Source organism: Heterodontus francisci, chromosome 13 (assembly GCF_036365525.1).
Source record: "Heterodontus francisci isolate sHetFra1 chromosome 13, sHetFra1.hap1, whole genome shotgun sequence".
In the NCBI taxonomy this organism is placed as follows: Eukaryota; Metazoa; Chordata; class Chondrichthyes; order Heterodontiformes; family Heterodontidae; genus Heterodontus; species Heterodontus francisci.
In genome coordinates this window covers 43,972,016-43,991,705 of record NC_090383.1, presented here as the reverse complement: position 1 = coordinate 43,991,705, position 19,690 = coordinate 43,972,016, and the positions used below count along the sequence as shown (strand labels likewise).

At 45.9% G+C, this 19,690-nt stretch overlaps 1 protein-coding gene across 4 annotated transcripts in view; it reads right to left on the bottom strand.

Annotated features, from left to right (window-relative positions):
* The window catches only part of tulp4a (TUB like protein 4a), a 560,980-nt gene that overhangs the window by 21,134 nt on the left and 520,156 nt on the right, over positions 1 to 19,690 (bottom strand). For all 4 annotated transcript variants that reach the window (XM_068044726.1, XM_068044727.1, XM_068044728.1 and 1 more), the window contains one exon: positions 2,758 to 5,234. In XM_068044726.1, coding sequence (XP_067900827.1) covers positions 2,758 to 5,234 — 2,477 coding nt within the window. The remainder of the gene's footprint in view (positions 1 to 2,757; positions 5,235 to 19,690) is intronic.

The following is a 19,690-nucleotide window of genomic DNA, read 5'->3' as shown; positions in this document are numbered from 1 at the left end:
TTCCAGACCTCATTACAGCCTTGGTCTAAACACGGACAAAACAGCTGAATTCCAGCGGTCAGGTGAGAGCAACTGCCTTTGACATCAAGGCAGCATTTGACTGAGTATGGCATCAAGGTGCCTTAGCAAAACTGAAGTCAATGGGAATCGGGAGGAAAACTCTCCACTGGTCGAAGTCATTGTTAGCACAAAGGAAAATGGTTGTGGTTGTTGGAGGCCAATCATCTCAGCCTCAGGACATTGCTGCAGGAGTTCCTCAGGGTAGTGTCCTAAGTCCAACCACCTTCAGCTGCTTTATCAATTTTTAGTTCTGGTTTAGGCAGGCATCAAGATCGGCGCAGGCTTGGAGGGCCGAATGGCCTGTTCCTGTGCTGTACTGTTCTTCGTTCAATGACCTTCCCTCCATCGTAAGGTCAGAAGTGGGGACGTTCGCTGATGATTGCAGTGTTTAGTAGCATTCACTCAGATACTGAAGCAGTCCATGGCCACATGCAGCAAGACCTGGACAATATTCAGGCTTGGGCTGGTAAATGGCATGTGACAGTCATGCCACACAAGTGCCAGGCAATGACCATCTCCGACAAGAGAGAATCTAATCATTTCCTCATGACATTCAATGGTATTACCATCACTGAATCCCCACCATCAAGATTCTGGGGGTCACCATTGACCAGAAACTTAACTGAACCAGCCATATGAATACTCTGCCTACAAGAGCAGGTCAGAGACTGAGAATTTTGGGGCAAGTAACTCAACTCCTAACTCCCCGAATCCTGTCCACCATTTACAAGGTACAAGTCAGGAGTGTGACGGAATACTCTCCATTTCCAGGTCCAACAACAATCAAGAAGCTCTACATCATTCAGGACAAAGCATTGTGTTTGATCAGCACCCCATCCATAACTTTAAACATTCATTCCCCTCCATCACCGGTGCACAGTGGAGGCAGTGTGTACCATCTACAGGATGTACTACAACAACTCATCAAGGCTCTTCTGACAGCATCTTACAATCCCGTGAGCTCCACTGTCTAGAATAACAAGGGCAGCAGGCACTTGAGAACACCACCACCTGCAATTTCCCTTCCAAGTCACACACCATCCTTACTGCCGCTCCTTCACTGTCACTGTGTCAAAATTCAGGAACTCCCTCCCTAACAGCACTGTGGATGTTCTCCCTGTGTCTGCGTGGGTTTCCTCCAGCTGCTCCGGTTTCCTCCCACATGCCAAAGACTTGCAGGTTGATAGGTAAATTGGCCATTAGCAATTGCCCCTAGTATAGGTAGGTGGTAGGGAAAATATAGGAACAGGTGGGGATGCGGTAGGAATATGGAATTAGTGTAGGATTAGTATAAATGGGTGGTTGACGGTCGGCACAGACTCAGTGGGCCGAAGGGCCTGTTTCAGTGCTGTATCTCTAAACTAAACTAAACTAAACTTGCACTATCAGGCTCCTCACTGATGCAGGCAACCAATGAAAAGCAAGGGTATTGCTGATTGAACACAGCAATTATGCAAAGCAGCAGGCTGTCTGCATCACAATGAATGGGCATGGGTTAATCGCATACTGCGATCCCCACACTTGCTTTTAGGGGTTATCCAAGTTAACTTCCGTTATGTTTGATTTATCTAATCAGATATGAGGGTTGCAAATCTGATTTATTTTTCAGGAGATAAATTTTAATAGTACGATGATTAGATTATTAATAGGTCTCTCAGCTGTACTTCTACTCCCTGCTGAAAAGTCACACATTTTTCCTGTCCTATTTCACTTGAATTATTAGTTAAGGGTGCTATTCTGCTTGTCAGTTTATTGCTTGTGCTTTATAGGGTTGAGATACCAAAATGTGAACAAAATCTTTCAATTATTACTCTTCATAAATATGTAAAATAAATTCTAGAACCAATATAATTTAGATTGAAAAATGCAAGAAGTATAACTTAGTAATTTTCTAAACTGAACTCTTTACAACTGACTTTACTATTTCATTTGGCAGAAATCATCTTAGAAGGTGAAGGTTAAATAACAAACAGCATCCAAAATGTTATCAACAGTTAAATGACTTATTGAACCGCATAGACCCACCCATGCAACCCTTAAATGATTTCACCTGAGGTAAAGATTTATTGTTGAAAATGTCTGTTTTAACTTACTGAAATTGTAGCAATTGAAAAAAATTAACTATCTACTAAAGATACCAAGAGGTTGCAAATAGGGTTAGAAAGCATTCTGGAATTTTCAATCTCTTACCACGTAAAGGAGCTGCATATATTCATAACATATGTCTCTAGTAAGTTTTTTTAAAAAAGGATTCTGCCTAAAAATTAAGAATTATGATTAACATCTTTTCATTTTATACTATATGTGTTTTTGCAAGTGGCAGCATTATTAGAGATACAAATTGGAAGTTACTGACTCTGGAGATGCAGGGAAACACAATTGTTAAATACAGTTCATTTTGAAGCACCCTTACATTAAGGAATACTCAATGAATATTCCTTAAACCTTTAACTCTCAGTACCTTGTCCAAGAATCCTCCTGTGGGTTTTGTGAGCACCAAACCAGCATCCTCTTATGGGTGTCATAATCACCATGCCAGAACCCTCCCATGGACATTATGAGCACCATGCTGGCACCCTCTCATGGTTTCATGAGCACCAATATTTTTAATAAAAATCAACAAATGAACAGACCACAAATGATGTTGATTATGATGCGTTGCAGCTATTTGATTTTTTACACACTATTTTACAATACCTGTCGCCCTTCCAACTCAATTTGGAAGTTTTTTGCTGACTCTTGTGTCACTCGTCCTCCAAAGTCCAACTGATACACTTGTGTTGCCTCATTCCAGAGTGGTTGCTTGTTCGCCATTACATACACAAAACCTTGATTCCCCAACTTCCCATCCTCTTTTTCATTTGCTCTTCGACATTTCAGCTCATCAGTTTCATTTGTTGTCCTTAGGTTCCTCTTAGTTTTCCAAACCTTTTTGGTGCTCTGGCTCTGATTCATTAATTCATCTCCACTAATGAATAACTCTGGCTCACTTTCTGAACTGTCTTGAAACTCACTCATTTTATTCAGCTTTTTGGATTTTATCTGATCCTTTTGGCTTTTGATTTTTTTCTTTTCTCTTCCTAGTCTAGGGCTAGAAATGAGAGAATTGAAGTCCGTAAGTGCCTTTGTCTCTTTTTTCACCTTCCCTTCAGTTACTACTTGCATATTTGCCTCCTCTGGCCTGCTGTCTAACCGTTTACGGCTTTTCTTGTCACCTTTATCAGTTCGCTGGGGCACAGGAGACTCTGTCAGAGAGAGAACCTCTTGGAAGGTGTCTGCTGTTTCCACAATCACCTCAGTTCCTGTGGGATCTTGAAGTTCTGCTGGAAATGGAGGCATTCCAGGTTTCTCGATAAATAACTCTGGCTTTGAGCTCAAAGTTCCCTGTGAACTATGCATTGGAGAACAAGCACTGTAGGCATTCCATTGGTGTAATGTAATCTGGGGAAGCTGTAAACTAGAAAAAGTATTACTGGTTGGATACATTGGTGGCAATGGGCAACAGGAAATATTCGCTGGATAACCAGATTGGAGAACTACAGAAGGATCTTGCTGTGGGTATGGTGGTGGGCCTATAGTTTCTGAAGGAGGAAATGAAGCCTGAAAGGCTGCAATAGGAGATGCATTGTAACTTACAGGATATGGTAAAGTGAGTCCAAAGTTTGATTGGAAAGTGACTGTTGGACTGGTAGGAGATTTAATAGGAATGAATGGTACATGAGACATCTCCACATGTGATTGTTCCAGGATGAGAGTTGGTGGTTTATGACTCCCTGTTGCAGAAATCTGAGTTGGCCTTTCCTGTGGGATCCAAATCTCCTCACTTCCTGTTGGGTCCCATTGATATGGAGGTGGCCGCTTCATACTCATGTTGATTTCATTATTTAATGCAATATGCCTAATGGATTTCTCCATTTGGCAATGCTGCAAAATAGATTCATCCTCACTGAAAGCATTATTAATATATTCAGTTCTATCATGACAGCTGTCTGGGGGACTCAGTAGATTATAAGATGACTGGGAAGACAGGGGTGATGTGCTGGTTGAGTGGATAATTACAGCGCTATGCTGGGAACCAGTCCCAGTAGGTAGTTCTGATCTAGTATTGTTACTATTGTTGCTTCCATTGCTGATGCACTGACTGCATGTATAGACAGCAGGAGGAGATCTGAGAGAGGTTTGCTGGTACTGTGCAGACACAGAGTTGTTTTTCGTTTTGTGACCATGTTGAACAACTCTTTGGGAGTCTAACAGTTGAGACACCTTCGCTGTTGCATCTTTGCACTCACTCCGCAATGGTACTTGTATAGTATTACTGTCAACACGTTGACTTCTATTAGTTGCATCAGGATAAGGTGGTGGATCCCCACTAGGAATAACACAGTGAGCAATGCTTAGCCTATTCAGTGTACCATATACCTGTTGTACCTTCTTAGCATCTGCTGAAGGCAAGCGTAATGATGATTGCTCTGGGCCTGGAAGTGTATACATATTTTGGTTGCTCAATATTCTCATGCGAGGCCTACACACTTCTTCTACATTTCCACTGCTGTCAAATGTTGTGATTCTTTCATAACCTAGAGGGGTTTGAAGATGTCCAGTAGGAAAGAGGGAGAAATCCATTTTTTTCAGACAAATGTCCATTGATGCAGCAGTGGCCGCAGAAGTCGTTGTAGTCCCTGGATATGGAGGAGGTGGATGTGCATTTATTTTAGCTAACTGCACTTCGGGAGTTGTACAGAATACCACCGTGTTGCCTTCAACCAACTGTGGCACTGTTTGTATTGGTTTGATTTTTTGAGAGTGTTCAGGCTCCCTTTCGACATGCTCCACAACAGGAATCTGCACCATCCCTGAGATCTGTGGTGATGGCTGTTGTAATCCAAAAGTTGTGCGGCCAGTTTCCATGCTGCCAAAGATTGCCTGTCCTGGATTAGAAAACCTACTGGAAATTGCATACTGGCTGGAACTGTCCAAAGTGCGTTCCACTGCTCCTGCAACAGCTGTTTGATTAGTTAAAATGTCAAGCTGCACATTCTGATTGGCCAGTAAAGACTGGACAAGTCCAATACTCTGAGTAGGGGACATTGCTTGAGCAGAACTATGGATTGGTGCAATGGGAATATTAACAGTGCAAGGAGGGTTGTTTTCTGGAGTTCCAGATGCTCCATTCACTGTAGGGAGAAAAAGAAAAGCTCTTAAAAAAACAAAATACTTGGCATACCCAAAAAAAGCACACAGTTGCATTTTTCTAATGACCTTCAATTGCATTGTGCACAACAGCTACTTTGTACAATTTGGTGTTTTGAGAAAAGAAACCTTTTTTAGTTTGCCTACATAACAGTGACCATACTTCACAACAAATGAACATGTGATGAGGTGGTGTACTGAGCAGTTTAATACAGGCAAGTGCTGGTTTGATACCGTACTTAAACAGGAGGGAACTGAAAAATATAATAGGCAAGATGAGGCTATGAGAAAAGATTAGCTGGCAATATTACAGTGAACCCTAAAACATTTTATTTTATAATTATATAAATTAGAAGAGATTAGCCAGGGAAAAATGTTGGGCCTATTAAGGACCCAAAGGGAAATCTTTATGTGGAGACAGAGGACATGATTAAACTATTAAATGAGTACTTTGCATCTGTCTTCACAAAGGAAGCAGATGAAGGTTACACTAAAGTAGGAGAGGGAAGATATGGACAGGATAGTAATAGATTGAGAAGCTGTACTAAAAAGATTAGAATTACTGAAAGTTGGTAAGTCACCTGGTTGGTGGAACGCATTCTAGGTTGCTGAAAGAAGAAAAGGTAGAAATAGCAGAGGCATCGGTCACAATTGTTCAATCCTCATTGGAGTAGTGTTCGAGAACCGGAGGGTTGCAAATGTCATTCCAGTATTTAAAAAAGGGGAGAGGGATAAACCAAGAATCTACAGCCAGGTAGCCGAACACTGGTGGTTGGGAAGTTATTGGAAACCATTATCAAAGTCAAAAATAAACTTCTATTTGGAAGGTCATGGGTTAATCAAATACAGCTAGCATGGATTTGTTAAAGGCAAATCATGACTGATTAACTTGATTGAATTCCTTGATGGGGTAACAGGTTGATCAAGTAATACAGTAGATGTATATATGGAATTTTGAAAAGTATTCGACAAAGTACCACACAGGAGGCTTATGGAATTAAGGGAAAAGTGGCAGTATGGATAAGGAATTGGCTCAGTGACAGGACACAGAGGGTTGTGGTGGATGGGTAGTTTTCAGACTGGGAGGTAGTTTGGAGTGGAGTTCTCCAAGCAACAGTTTTGGGTCCATTACTCTTCAATTTTTAGAAATGACTTAGACCCGGCAGGAGGGTAGTAGGGATGGGGATAGTTGTCAACTTCAGGACGACATAGACAGGATGATGAAATGGGCAGAAGCATGGCAGATGGAGTTCAATGCAGACAAGTATGAAGTGATGCACTTTGGGAGGACTAATATGGAAAGACATTACACTATGAATATCATTCACTATCGCCATCCTGGGGGTTACCATTGACCAGAAACTGAACTAGACAAGCCACATAAATACTGTGGCTACAAGAGCAGGTCAGAGACTGGGAATTCTGCGGCAGTTAACTCACCTCCTGACTCCCCAATGCCTGTCCACTATCTACAAGGCACAAGTCAGGAGTGCGATGGAATACTCTCCACTTGCCTGGATGGGTGCAGCTTCAACAATACTCAAGAAGCTCGACACCATCCAGGACAAAGTAGCCTGTTTAATGGGCACCCCATCCACCACCTTCAAAGTTCACTCCCTTCACCACCAATGCACAGTGTGCACCATCTACAAAATGCACTGCAGCAACTCACCAAGGCTCCTTCGACAGCACCTTTCAAACTCGCGACCTCTTCCAGAGAAGGACAAGGGCAGCAGATGCATGGGAACACCACCACCTGCAAGTTCCCCTCCAAGCCACACACCATTCTGACTGAAACTATATCACCATCCCTTCACTGTCGCTGGGTCGAAATCCTGGAACTCCCTCCCAAACAGCACTGTTGGTGTACTTACACCCCAAGGACTGCAGCGGTACAAGAAGGCAGTTCACCACCACCTTCTCAAGGGCAATTGGAATGGGCAAAAAATGCTAGCCTTGCCAGCTACGCCCACATCCCATGAACGAATAAAAAAAAAAGTGTAGGTGCGCAGAGAGAACTTGGTGTCCACATACACAAATCCTTAAAAGGTAGCAGGGCAAGGAGATAGGTGGTTAAAAAGCATTTGGATTAATAAATAGAGTTATAGACTATAAGAGCAAAGAGACCATAACAGAATTTTACAAATCACTGGATAGGCCTCATCTGGCATATTGTGGACAGTTCTGGACACCACACTTCAGGAAAGATGTAAAGGTTTTAGAAAGGGTACAGAGGAGCTTTACCAAAATGCCACTAGGGAAAAGGGACTACAGTTATGAGGAGATGTTGGAAAAGTTAGGACTGTTTTCCTTGGAACAGAGAGGTTAAAAGGAGACCTAATAGAGGTTTTGATAGAGTAGATAGAGAAAAACTGGCAAGTGGTTCAATAACCAAGGGGTCATAGATTTAAATCATTGGCACAAGTATTTCAATAGCTAAATTTCAAAACCCAAAATGTTTCTGGGTTCAAAGGTAATATTACATCTAATGTGAGGAGATCTCTCGAGCAGGGCCCTGGGATCCAGTCCAAGAACCATAATTTTTGATCAGATATCAAGGTAAATTTTTACAAAGTGATTACTGACAACGCAGCCGGCAGCTTACGTCATCCGAATGCGCCAATCTGCGCACGTGCTGCAATGCCAGGACTGGTTGGCGCATGCGCAGATGACATCAGCGCGTAATGCGGGCAGATGGTGGGGGGGAACGGGCCGGAGAGAGCAGGGGTGGGGGGTCTGGGCAGCGGGTAGAGAGCGGGTGCGGGGAGAGCGTTGCCTAAGACCTTGCTGGTGACGGGTGCGCTCTCCTTCCCACCGCCGCCTGCTCCCGACCCCCGCTGCTCACTCATCCCCCACCCGCTCGCTCACAGCCCCTGGCCCGCTCGCTCACCACCCCACCCCACCCGACCGCTCGTTCACTGCCCGCCTGCCACACCCCCAACCGCCCGCTCTTTCACTGCCTGCCCGCCTGCCCGCCCACTGGCTCCCTCCCCTCCCCGGCCCGCTCGCTCGCTCTCTCCCCTCCATGGCCCACTCGCTCCCTCCCCTCCCTGGCCCACTTGCTCCCTTCCCTCCGGCTATTGTGTGCTGCCATGTGTTCAGAACAAAGAACAGTACAGCACAGGAACAGGTCATTCAGCCCTTCAAGCCTACGCCGATCTTTATGCCTGCCTAAACTAAAACCTTCTGCACTTCCGGGGACTGTATCCCTCTATTCCCATCCTATTTATGTATTTGTCAAGATGCCTCTTAAACGTCGCTATTGTACCTGCTTCCACCACCTCCCCCAGAAGCAAGTTCCAGGCACTCACCACCCTCTGTGTAAGGAACTTGCCTCCCACATCCCCTCTAAACTTTGCCCCTCTCACCTTAAACCTATGTCCCCTAGTAACTGACTCTTCCACCCTGGGGAAAAGCTTCTAATTATCCACTCTGTCCATTCCACTCATAACTTTGTAAAGCTCGATCATGTCGCCCCTCCACCTCCGTCGTTCCAGTGAAAACAATCCGAGTTTATCCAACCTCTCCTCATAGCTAATGCCCTCCAGACCAGGCAACATCCTGGTAAACCTCTTCTGTACCCTCTCCAAAGCCTCCACGTCCTTCTGGTAGTGTGGCGACCAGAATTGCACGCAATATTCTAAGTGTGGCCTAACTAAAGTTCTGTACAGCTGCAGCATGACTTGCCAATTTTTATACTTTATGCCCTGAACGATGAAGGCAAGCATGCCGTATGCCTTCCTGACTACCTTACCCACCTGCGTTGCCACTTTCAGTGACCTGTGGACCTGTACGCCCAGATCTCTCTGCCTGTCAATACTCCTAAGGGTTCTGCCATTTACTGTATACTTCCCACCTGCATTAGACCTTCCAAAATGCATTACCTCACATTTGTCCAGATTAAACTCCATCTGCCATTTCCCCGCCCAAGTCTCCAACTGATCTATATCCTGCTGCATCCTCTGACAATCCTCAACACTATCCGCAACTCCACCAACCTTTGTGTCGTCCGCAAACTTACTCATCAGACCAGCTACATTTTCCTCCAAATCATTTATATATACTGCAAACAGCAAAGGTCCCAGCACTGATCCCTGCGGAACACCACTAGTCACATCCCTCCATTCAGAAAAGCACCCTTCCACTGCTACCCTCTGTCTTCTGTGACTGAGCCAGTTCTGTATCCATCTTGCCAGCTCACCTCTGATCCCGTGTGACTTCACCTTTTGTACCAGTCTGCCATGAGGGACCTTGTCAAAGGCTTTACTGAAGTCCATATCCACTGCCCTTCCTTCATCAATCATCTTTGTCACTTCCTCAAAAAACTCAATCAAATTAGTGAGACATGACCTCCCCTTGACAAAACCATGCTGCCTCTCGCTAATAAGTCCATTTGTTTCCAAATGAGAGTAAATCCTGTCCCGAAGAATCCTCTCTAATAATTTCCCTACTACTGACGTAAAGCTCAGCGGCCTATAATCTCCTGGATTATCCTTGCAGGTTGTCATCATGTGATTATTTGAGCAGCGCCATCTTTAATCCTGGCAGCTGCCTGACATCACAGACTATGACGTTTTAGTGGCACCTGCTGCATTTGCGCATGTGCCATTGCAGCGCCACCTAGTAGTGGCGTTGTCAGCAAACGCAGCCAAATTTTTATCCTTCCTTCACGTGGGAAATACATACAAAAAAGCTATGTGTCTAGGAACGGGTGAATGGTATGCAGCCTTCAGAAGAAATGAAGGAGCTGGGGTTTTCATGCAGGTAAATCTCAATTACTTAAAATTTATTCTATCACCCACATGTCAGCTATAGCTCATGATATAAATACATCTGTCTAACAGTCTGTACTAAAGTCTGGAAGTGTCCATGGTCAGCATCACCACCTTAAATTTCAGTTGGCTTGTATTTCATGTAAACTCTTGTTACTTATTTATCTAATTGCAAATCCAATCCTGACAGGATTGCATTTCATTGCAGCAGCTTATTCGGGAGCAGAGAGTGCGAGCGAGTGATCAGCTGGGAAGGTCAGTTTCAAAGTAAACTTAATTTCCTTTTGTTTTCGGCGGAGACCAGGGGGCTGCTGGGTAAGTAAAACCCTATATATTTGGGCCGTTTAAAATAACTTGACTTTCATTGCAGCAGCTTATTCGGGAGCAGAGAGTGCGAGCGAGTGATCAGCTGGGAAGGTCAGTTTCAAAGTAAACTTAATTTACTTTTGTTTTTGGCGGAGACCAGGGGGCTGCTGAGTAAGTAAAACCCTATACATTTGGGCCGTTTAAAATAACTTGACTTTCATTGCAGCAGCTTATTCGGGAGCAGAGAGTGCGAGCGAGTGATCAGCTGGGAAGGTCAGTTTCAAAGTAAACTTAATTTCCTTTTGTTTTCGGCGGAGACCAGGGGGCTGCTGGGTAAGTAAAACCCTATATATTTGGGCCGTTTCTGAACTCGAGACACGACACGGGTCGTGTCTCCCACCCGCCCTCCTCCTCTAACCCAAAAAAAAGGACTCGGTGGTGTGCAGATAAGGTAAGGCTTTTTCAATTTCTCTTTTTTTTTATCGTGTGATGGTAAAAACTTTTCGTTCCTTTTTCATTTAACTAAGCTAAGCTTAAGATTAAAAATGGCAGGAGATCTCAGACCCGTGTCATGCTCCTCTTGCTGATGTCCCTGACTCCTTCACGTGCAGGAAGTGTGTCCAGCTGCAGCTCTTGTTAGACCGCATGACGGCTCTGGAGCTGCGGATGGACTCACTTTGGAGCATGCGCGATGCTGAGGAGGTCGTGGATAGCACGTTTAGCGAATTGGTCACACCGCAGATTAGGATTGCAGAGGGAGAAAGGGAATGGGTGACCAAAAGGCAGAGAAAGAGCAGGAAGGCAGCGCAGGAGTCCCCTGCGGTCATCTCCCTCCAAAACAAGTATACCATTTTGGATACTGTTGAGGGAGATGGCTCACCAGGGGAAGGCAGCAGTAGCCAGGTTCATGGCACCGTAGCTGACTCTGCTGTTTGGAAGGGCGGGAAAAAGAGTGGAAGGGCTATAGTCATCAGGGATTCGATTGTAAGGGGAGTAGATAGGCGGTTCTGTGGTCGAAAACGAGACTCCCGAATGGTATGTTGCCTCCCAGGTGCACGGGTCAGGGATGTCTCAGATCGGCTGCAGAACATTCTGAAGGCGGAGGGTGAACAGCCAGTTGTCATTGTGCACATGGGCACCAATGATATAGGTAAAAAACGGGATGAGGTCCTACAAGCAGAATTTAGGGAGTTAGGAGCCAAGTTAAAAAGTAGGACCTCAGAGGTAGTAATCTCAGGATTGCTACCAGTGCCACGTGATAGTCAGAGTAGAAATGAAAGAATAGTCAGGATGAATGCGTGGCTTGAGAAATGGTGCAGGAAGGAGGGGTTCAGATTTTTGGGATATTGGTACCAGTTCTGGGGGAGGTGGGACTATTACAAATTGGACGGTCTACACCTGGACCGGACTGGAACCAATGTCCTTGGGAGTGCTTTTGCTAACGCTGTTGGGGAGGGTTTAAACTAATGTGGCAGGGGGATGGGAACCAAATGAGGAGGTCAGTGGACAGTAAGGAGGTAGTAACGAAAGCCTGTAAGGAACTAGATAATGAAGTCAGCATGACTAAGGGGAAGAGTAGGCAGGGAGTAGATGATGAACGCAAAGGGAGTGGTGGTCTGAGGTGCATTTGTTTTAATGCAAGAAGTGTAGTAGGTAAGGCAGATGAATTTAGGGCTTGGATTAGTACCTGGGAGTATGATGTTATTGCTATTACTGAGACTTGGTTGAGGGAAGGGCATGATTGGCAACTAAATATCCCAGGATATCGATGCTTCAGGCGGGATAGAGAGGGAGGTAAAAGGGGTGGAGGAGTTGCATTACTGGTCAAGGAGGATATCACAGCTGTGCTGAAGGAGGGCACTATGGAGGACTCGAGCAATATGAGGCAATATGAGCAGAACGCAGAAATAGGAAGGGTGCGGTAACAATGTTGGGGCTGTACTACAGGCCTCCCAACAGCGAGCGTGAGATAGAGGTACAAATATGTAAACAGATTATGGAAAGATGTAGGAGCAACAGGGTGGTGGTGATAGGAGATTTTAATTTTCCCCAACATTGACTGGGATTCACTTAGTGTTGGAGGTCTAGATGGAGCAGAATTTGTCAGGAGCATCCAGGAGGGTTTTCTAGAGCAGTATGTAAATAGTCCAACTCGGGAAGGGGCCATACTGGACCTGGTGTTGGGGAATGAGCCTGGCCAGGTGGTTGAAGTTTCAGCAGGGGACTACTTTGGGAATAGTGATCACAATTCAGTAAGCTTTAAAATACTCATGGACAAAGACGAGAGTGGTCCTAAAGGAAGAGCGCTAAATTGGGGGAAGGCTAACTATACCAAAATTCGGCAGGAGCTGGGGAATGTAGATTGGGAGCAGCTGTTTGAAGGTAAATCCACATGTGATATGTGGGAGGCTTTTAAAGAGAGGTTGATTAGCGTGCAGGAGAGACATGTTCGTGTGAAAATGAGGGATAGAAATGGCAAGATTAGGGAACCATAGATGACAGGTATAATTGTGAGACTAGCTAAGAGGAAAAAGGAAGCATACGTAAGGTCTAGGTGGCTGAAGAAAGACGAAGCTTTGAAAGAATATCGGGAATGTAGGACCAATCTGAAACGAGGAATTAAGAGGGCTAAAAGGGGTCATGAAATATCTTTAGCAAACAGGGTTAAGGAAAATCCCAAAGCCTTTTATTCATATATAAGGAGAAAGAGGGTAACTAGAGAAAGGATTGGCCCACTCAAGGACAAAGGAGGAAAGTTATGCGTGGAGTCAGAGAAAATGGGTGAGATTCTAAACGAGTACTTTGCATCGGTATTCACCGAGGAGAGGGACATGAAGGATGTTGAGGTTAGGAACAGATGTTTAATTACTCCAGGTCAAGTCGGCATAAGGAGGGAGGAAGTGTTGGGTATTCTGAAAGGCATTAAGGTGGACAAGTCCCCAGGTCCGGATGGGATCGATCGCAGGTTACTGTGGGAAGCGAGAGAGGAAATAGCTGGGGCATTAACAGATATCTTTGCAGCATCCTTAAACACGGGTGAGGTCCCGGAGGACTGGAGAATTGCTAATGTTGTCCCCTTGTTTAAGAAGGGTAGCAGGGATAATCCAGGTAATTATAGACCGGTGAACCTGACGTCAGTGGTAGGGAAGCTGCTGGAGAAGTTCCTGAGGGATAGGATCTATTCCCATTTGGAAGGAAATGGGCTTATCAGTGATAGGCAACATGGTTTTGTGCAGGGAAGGTCATGTCTTACCAACTTAATAGAATTCTTTGAGGAAGTGACAAAGTTGATTGATGAGGGAAGGGCTGTAGATGTCATATACATGGACTTCAGTAAGGCGTTTGATAAGGTTCCCTATGGTAGGCTGATGGAGAAAGTGAAGGCGCATGGGGTCCAAGGTGTACTAGCTAGATGGATAAAGAACTGGCTGGGCAACAGGAGACAGAGAGTAGCAGTAGAAGGGAGTTTCTCAAAATGGAGACGTGTGACCAGTGGTGTTCCACAGGGATCCGTGCTGGGACCACTGTTGTTTGTGATATACATAAATGATTTGGAGGAAAGTATAGGTGGTCTGATTAGCAAGTTTGCAGACGACACTAAGATTGGTGGAGTAGCAGATAGTGAAGGGGACTGTCAGAGAATACAGCAGAATATAGATAGACTGGAGAGTTGGGCAGAGAAATGGCAGATGGAGTTCAATCAGGGCAAATGCGAGGTGATGCATTTTGGAAGATCCAATTCAAGAGTGAACTATACAGTAAATGGAAAAGTCCTGGGGAAAATTGATGTACAGAGAGATTTGGGTGTTCAGGTCCATTGTTCCCTGAAGGTGGCAACGCAGGTCAATAGAGTGGTCAAGAAGGCATACGGCATGCTTTCCTTCATCGGACGGGGTATTGAGTACAAGAGTTGGCAGGTCATGTTACAGTTGTATAGGACTTTGGTTCGGCCACATTTGGAATACTGCGTGCAGTTCTGGTCGCCACATTACCAAAAGGATGTGGATGCTTTGGAGAGGGTGCAGAGGAGGTTCACCAGGATGTTGCCTGGTATGGAGGGCGCTAGCTATGAAGAGAGGTTGAGTAGATTAGGATTATTTTCATTAGAAAGACGGAGGTTGAGGGGGGACCTGATTGAGGTGTACAAAATCATGAGAGGTATAGACAGGGTGGATAGCAAGAAGCTTTTTCCCAGAGTGGGGGATTCAATTACTAGGGGTCACGAGTTCAAAGTGAAAGGGGAAAAGTTTAGGGGGGATATGCGTGGAAAGTTCTTTACGCAGAGGGTGGTGGGTGCCTGGAACGCGTTGCCAGCGGAGGTGGTAGACGCGGGCACGATAGCGTCTTTTAAGATGTATCTAGATAGATACATGAATGGGCAGGAAGTAAAGAGATACAGACCCTTAGAAAATAGGTGTCATGTTTAGATAGAGGATCTGCATCGGCGCAGGCTTGGAGGGCCGAAGGGCCTGTTCCTGTGCTGTAATTTTCTTTGTTCTTTGCTCTTTGTTTTAGGGCACATCCATTATCACAGTGAACTCAGAGAGGAAAGAAGGATTGCAGTAAGCTAGTCTTTAGCAAAATAATGGACCACCATGCAAGATGTGAAGATTTGTCCAATCTTTGCTGGCAGATGTAGTGGGGAGACCACTGGTTGAGTAGGCTCAGCTGAAATGACCTCAAACAAATAGTTGTTGCAAATATGGATGCTGCCAACAAAGTATTCACAGATACTTTTTCATTGCAATCCATGATTACACTTGGACAGAACCAGAGGGAACCACCAACCTGACACACTGCTCAATTCACTAAATGCCCTTCACTCAACTACCAACAATTTTGGTTAAGACCTAATATTCAAGCTGCAAGCCTCACACCCACATCTCAAAGCTTGCATACACTGCCATTTATTCATCTATGCCAGCCACTTCACCCACATTGCAACACACTCACTGGCACACTTTCCTCTCTTTTGCAGGACAAGGTAGCATACAACCAGAGGGCAGCAGCACCAGTGGGGGACAAGCACGACTACATGTCCTCACCCGCATGGTTGCCATAATTGGAGTGGCTGTTGCTGAGGCCGTGGCCAGTGGCGGGGCTGAAACCACAGAAGATAACGGTATGTTCCTACCTAATCCACCTTCTCACATCTCACTTCCCCCTCACCTCACAATATCGTCTGATATACAAGCTGCAGATGGTGGAAGCATGCACCTTTTGCTTTCCTCCCCTTCTGTCACCACAACCCTACCCTTGTGCTTTTCTTCTTTCAGGTCCCAAGAACTGCCACCTGGTGCAGCAGCCTGAAGACCAAGAAGTGCAGGACACTAATGATGAAGAAACACCGTCACTCGATCTCACACTTGCAGCCACCAGCTCAGATACTTGTGCTGTGCATACAGAGGGAAAAATAGAGGGACGATCTGAACATGGTCAGTCACTGGGCAAGAGTGGGCTGCAATCAGGGCAGGGGGAAAGGGTCATGCAGGTGCCAGCTTGTCAGAGGGTGAGGTTGCACAAGAGTTCTGCTGTACATGACTCAGATATGGACTTCAATGGAGCAGCGTACAGAAAAAGGCTGATGGGCAAGCACAATGAAATGCCTGGTGCATTGGCAGGCCTCCAGAAAGCCTGTGGCCACTGTCAGAGTATGGAGGAATCCAGCTCCAACTTGGCACAGTATTTTGTGCGGAGTCTGGAGACCATCTTTTCCAGCACGGCAATGGTAGCCAACTTCATGAGAACACTTGTGGATCTGACCATGCTGTAGCACCTGATGGCCGATGTCTCAGTTTCTATTGCAGTACAAGCAGAAGTCACCCAACATCTGAATGCTGCAGTGGAATCTCAGACTGAAGTCATGAAATCTCAGCTTGCTGCCATGCAGGCGCAGCCTACTGCCATAATGGCTGCAGATACCAGTTCTCAAAGGGGTTTTCAGGGTCTTGCAGCAATCCAGCAAATTGTGCTCCAGCAAATTATTTGGATTGCTGAGGCCCCCCCCACAGGGGATTGGCAGTATCTCCATGGAGCATCTCAGGATGATAGCATTCATGCTCCCAACACTGCCACTCCACCAGTGCCCTTGTTGTTGCCTGTCAGCCAACCTGCCTTCTGAGGTGGTGCAGTCTGAAGTTGGGCCCTCTAGGCTCAGAGCTGCTCGAGGGTGTCCTGCAAGGCCATCTGCAATCTCCCCCACTGAAAGTCAGCAGCCTTTCACCATCCATGCTGCAACCACTGGGGTAGCACTGCATAGGAGCACTAGGCCATGCAAAAGCACCTGCAAGGCAGGCACTAAAGGAATGCAAAAGGGTAATTGGTAGAGTTTTGTATGAAATATTGGATGCTCTGTTGGATAAAGTTGGAATGGAATGGTTATTTTGTGGTGGCTTTTATTTCAGCATTGTGGCTGTTGTACAATGCAGATTTGGGGTTGTGTTTACGGGAACCATAGTCATATGAGGTGATCACAGACAGCCCTGCCGAAACTTGGACATACTGGCTGCCTACTCCTCCATTCCTCCTACTCCTCTTCGTCCTCCACTTCTTCCTCCTCCTCCTGAGGTGCTCGCCATAAAAATGGTGGCAAGGGCTCTGCCCTCATGATGGCCAGGTTGTGGAAGATACAGTAGATAGCTACGAATCAGGACACCTGCTCCAGTGACTACTGGAGGGCTTTTCTACAGCGGTCGAGGCAATTGAATCATTGTTTCAGCACCCTGATGGTTTTCTCCATGATCTTTCTTGTGGCAGTAAAGGTCTCGTTGTATGCATGCTCACCACATGTAGCTGGGTTGCGGAGTGGAGTCATAAGCCAGGCATGAAATGGATATTCTGTGTTGCTCAGCAACGACGTTCTGGTATGACGTGATGGCAAAGCGAGGGAACTGATGCAGGATAGCGGATATTCGCCAGCATGATGTGCTGAATGTGGTCACAAAACAAGTACACGTTCAGCGAGTGGTAACCTTTGGGGTTATGGTACATGTTAGCATTGAGATGCGGGGCCCGCAGAGCCACATCTGTGCAGTCAATGGTGTCCTGCACCATGGGGAAGTCCACTATCCTGGCCAAGCCACCTGCATGCTCCACCTGCTTCTCTCTGATCAGAGAGAACATAATGAACTCCCCTCTCCTGACAAACAGCATCTGTCACCTATTTGATGCAGAAGTGGACAGCAAACTGGAAAATGTTACATATGTTGCATGTTCCAACCTGGAAGGATCCTACTGATGACAAATTGAGGGTCTCAGTCACCTTCAGTCACTGGCAGTGCCATCCTTGCCTTGTTCTAAGGCTGCAGTTCTGGTTGCCACGGGTGGCAGAGTTCTGTGAACATCTTCATAAAGCACAGGCAATGCACACGCTGCTCCTAGGCTAGGTGGAGGTAAGAGAAGTGATCCGAGAGGACTCAACCCTACAAGGCCTCCTGCTGAGACCCCTTCTCCCCTTCCTCTTGGCTCTGCGAGCAGCTTGTCCTCTTCTTTGTTACCTCTGCTCCAACTCCCTCTCATGCTCTAGTCCAACGGAATTGCAACTATATCATCCACAAATGGGAGCAAATGGTGTACTCAGAACCATTGTATTCACAGCCAAGGCCTTTTCCATGTGCAGCACCACTTCCAACAGACTTCATGAACTTTAACCAACTCCCCAAAACACTAAGGATTTTCATATAATTAAACAGATTCAGTAAAGAGCAATCAGCAACTAACCTGCAAGTCGCTGATGACCCCTGTAAATATCGCTGGTTCAGGGTCGTTCCTGTTGCTGAGCACATGTTCAGCTGTGCGAGGTTAAGAGAGGGCACTAGTTACAGCGATGAGGCTGAATACAGCAGCGATGGCATTAAGTCAACATTAAATGTTTAGTGATGTCACAGTTTGCCTACTCTGCACACTTACGATGCATACTCCTAATGCTTGGACTAACACCCTGAGCAAAATGGCACCCTTAGCATGAAGTGTGCCACGGAAGCCAAATTTGTAGCCTATACCTATTGCACATTGGCAGCTCCAAAAAACTGATCACATCCCTGCTATGTAATTGTTGAAGAGTCTACAATTCCACAATTACTTTTCTTGTCATACATTAGAGTCATAGGCTGGATTTTATGAGTCCCGTGGCGTTCCCGATGGCAGAACTGGAAGTTGAAGTAACTTCCGCTTCCGCCACGTTTCCCATTTCCCATGCGATTTTGTATGTAAATGAAGCATGCGGCGACAAGCATGGGGGACATGTGGGATTCGTTGATGAGGACGGCCTTTCATTGGTGGAGCCATCACTGAGCCAAGCATCATGATTGCCACAACTATAAAGCATTCTGTGCTTGCAGCCTCAAGCATTAGAGGCCTTCCTGTCACGTAAGTGTCTGAATAGGAGCCTGAAAGCAAGCTTGAAATCAATCCTAAATGTTTTTGTGTCCCTTAATTTTTGTAATCCAGTACCAGCTTCATATCATGTACTGCATCTCTGTAGCCCCACCGAAGAAGATGTCAGCCACAGCAGCATCCCACCCCACAGTTCAGTGATGCATCCCTGCAGGTTTTCCTCCAGGCCATCAGGTAAAGGCAGGAGGACCTCTTTCCTGTAGATGGAGCGCAAAGACCTCCCGGCTGATCAAGGCAGCCTAGATGGAGGTCACAGAGGAGGTCTCGAACCGTGGGGTGATGCGCAGAATCTGGATACAGTGTCGCAAATGCATCAATGACTTCAGCAGATTGGCGAGGGTAAGTGCTTTTGGCAAAGCTGTTCTGCTGTTTGTCAGCCTGGCTCCATCTCTTTAAGAAAGAGGGCAAACAAGGCATGCCTTGGATTGGTGTCATATACTAAATGATTTTGCGCAAAGTTCACAATTGCCATTGTTACTGTGCTTGCATATGTCGTGCAAAAGCCAGTCCTGAATGATTGATGTTGATGCATGTTTACAATGGTTGTAACTCTTAACCAAAGAATTCTCATCCCATCTGTACTGGTTCCTGCAGGACAAACGCACACACAATAATCACGAGCGAGCCAGAACAGGAGGAGGTGTACCAGACATAAGAGTGTTGACACCAGCTGAAGAAGAGGCTGCCCAAGCAGTGAGAGAGGAGGGAAGCAGGGCCATATCAGATGGCGAGGCAGGATCCTCAAGCGTAAGAATGATGTGTCATCTTCAGTCTTGCAGACACGCGTGCACACCCACTGAAAGTGTCTGAACTCATGCCAAGCTGATGTTTAATGTGCCTCTGTGTCTCCACTGCAGGTGCCCACACTCGAGTCCTGGAATGTCACGAGGCCGAAGATTCCTCCTCTGGGGAGGAAGAAGAAGCCAATGCCCCAGGTCGTGCATTGTCACTTGCCTCTTCCACCTCCA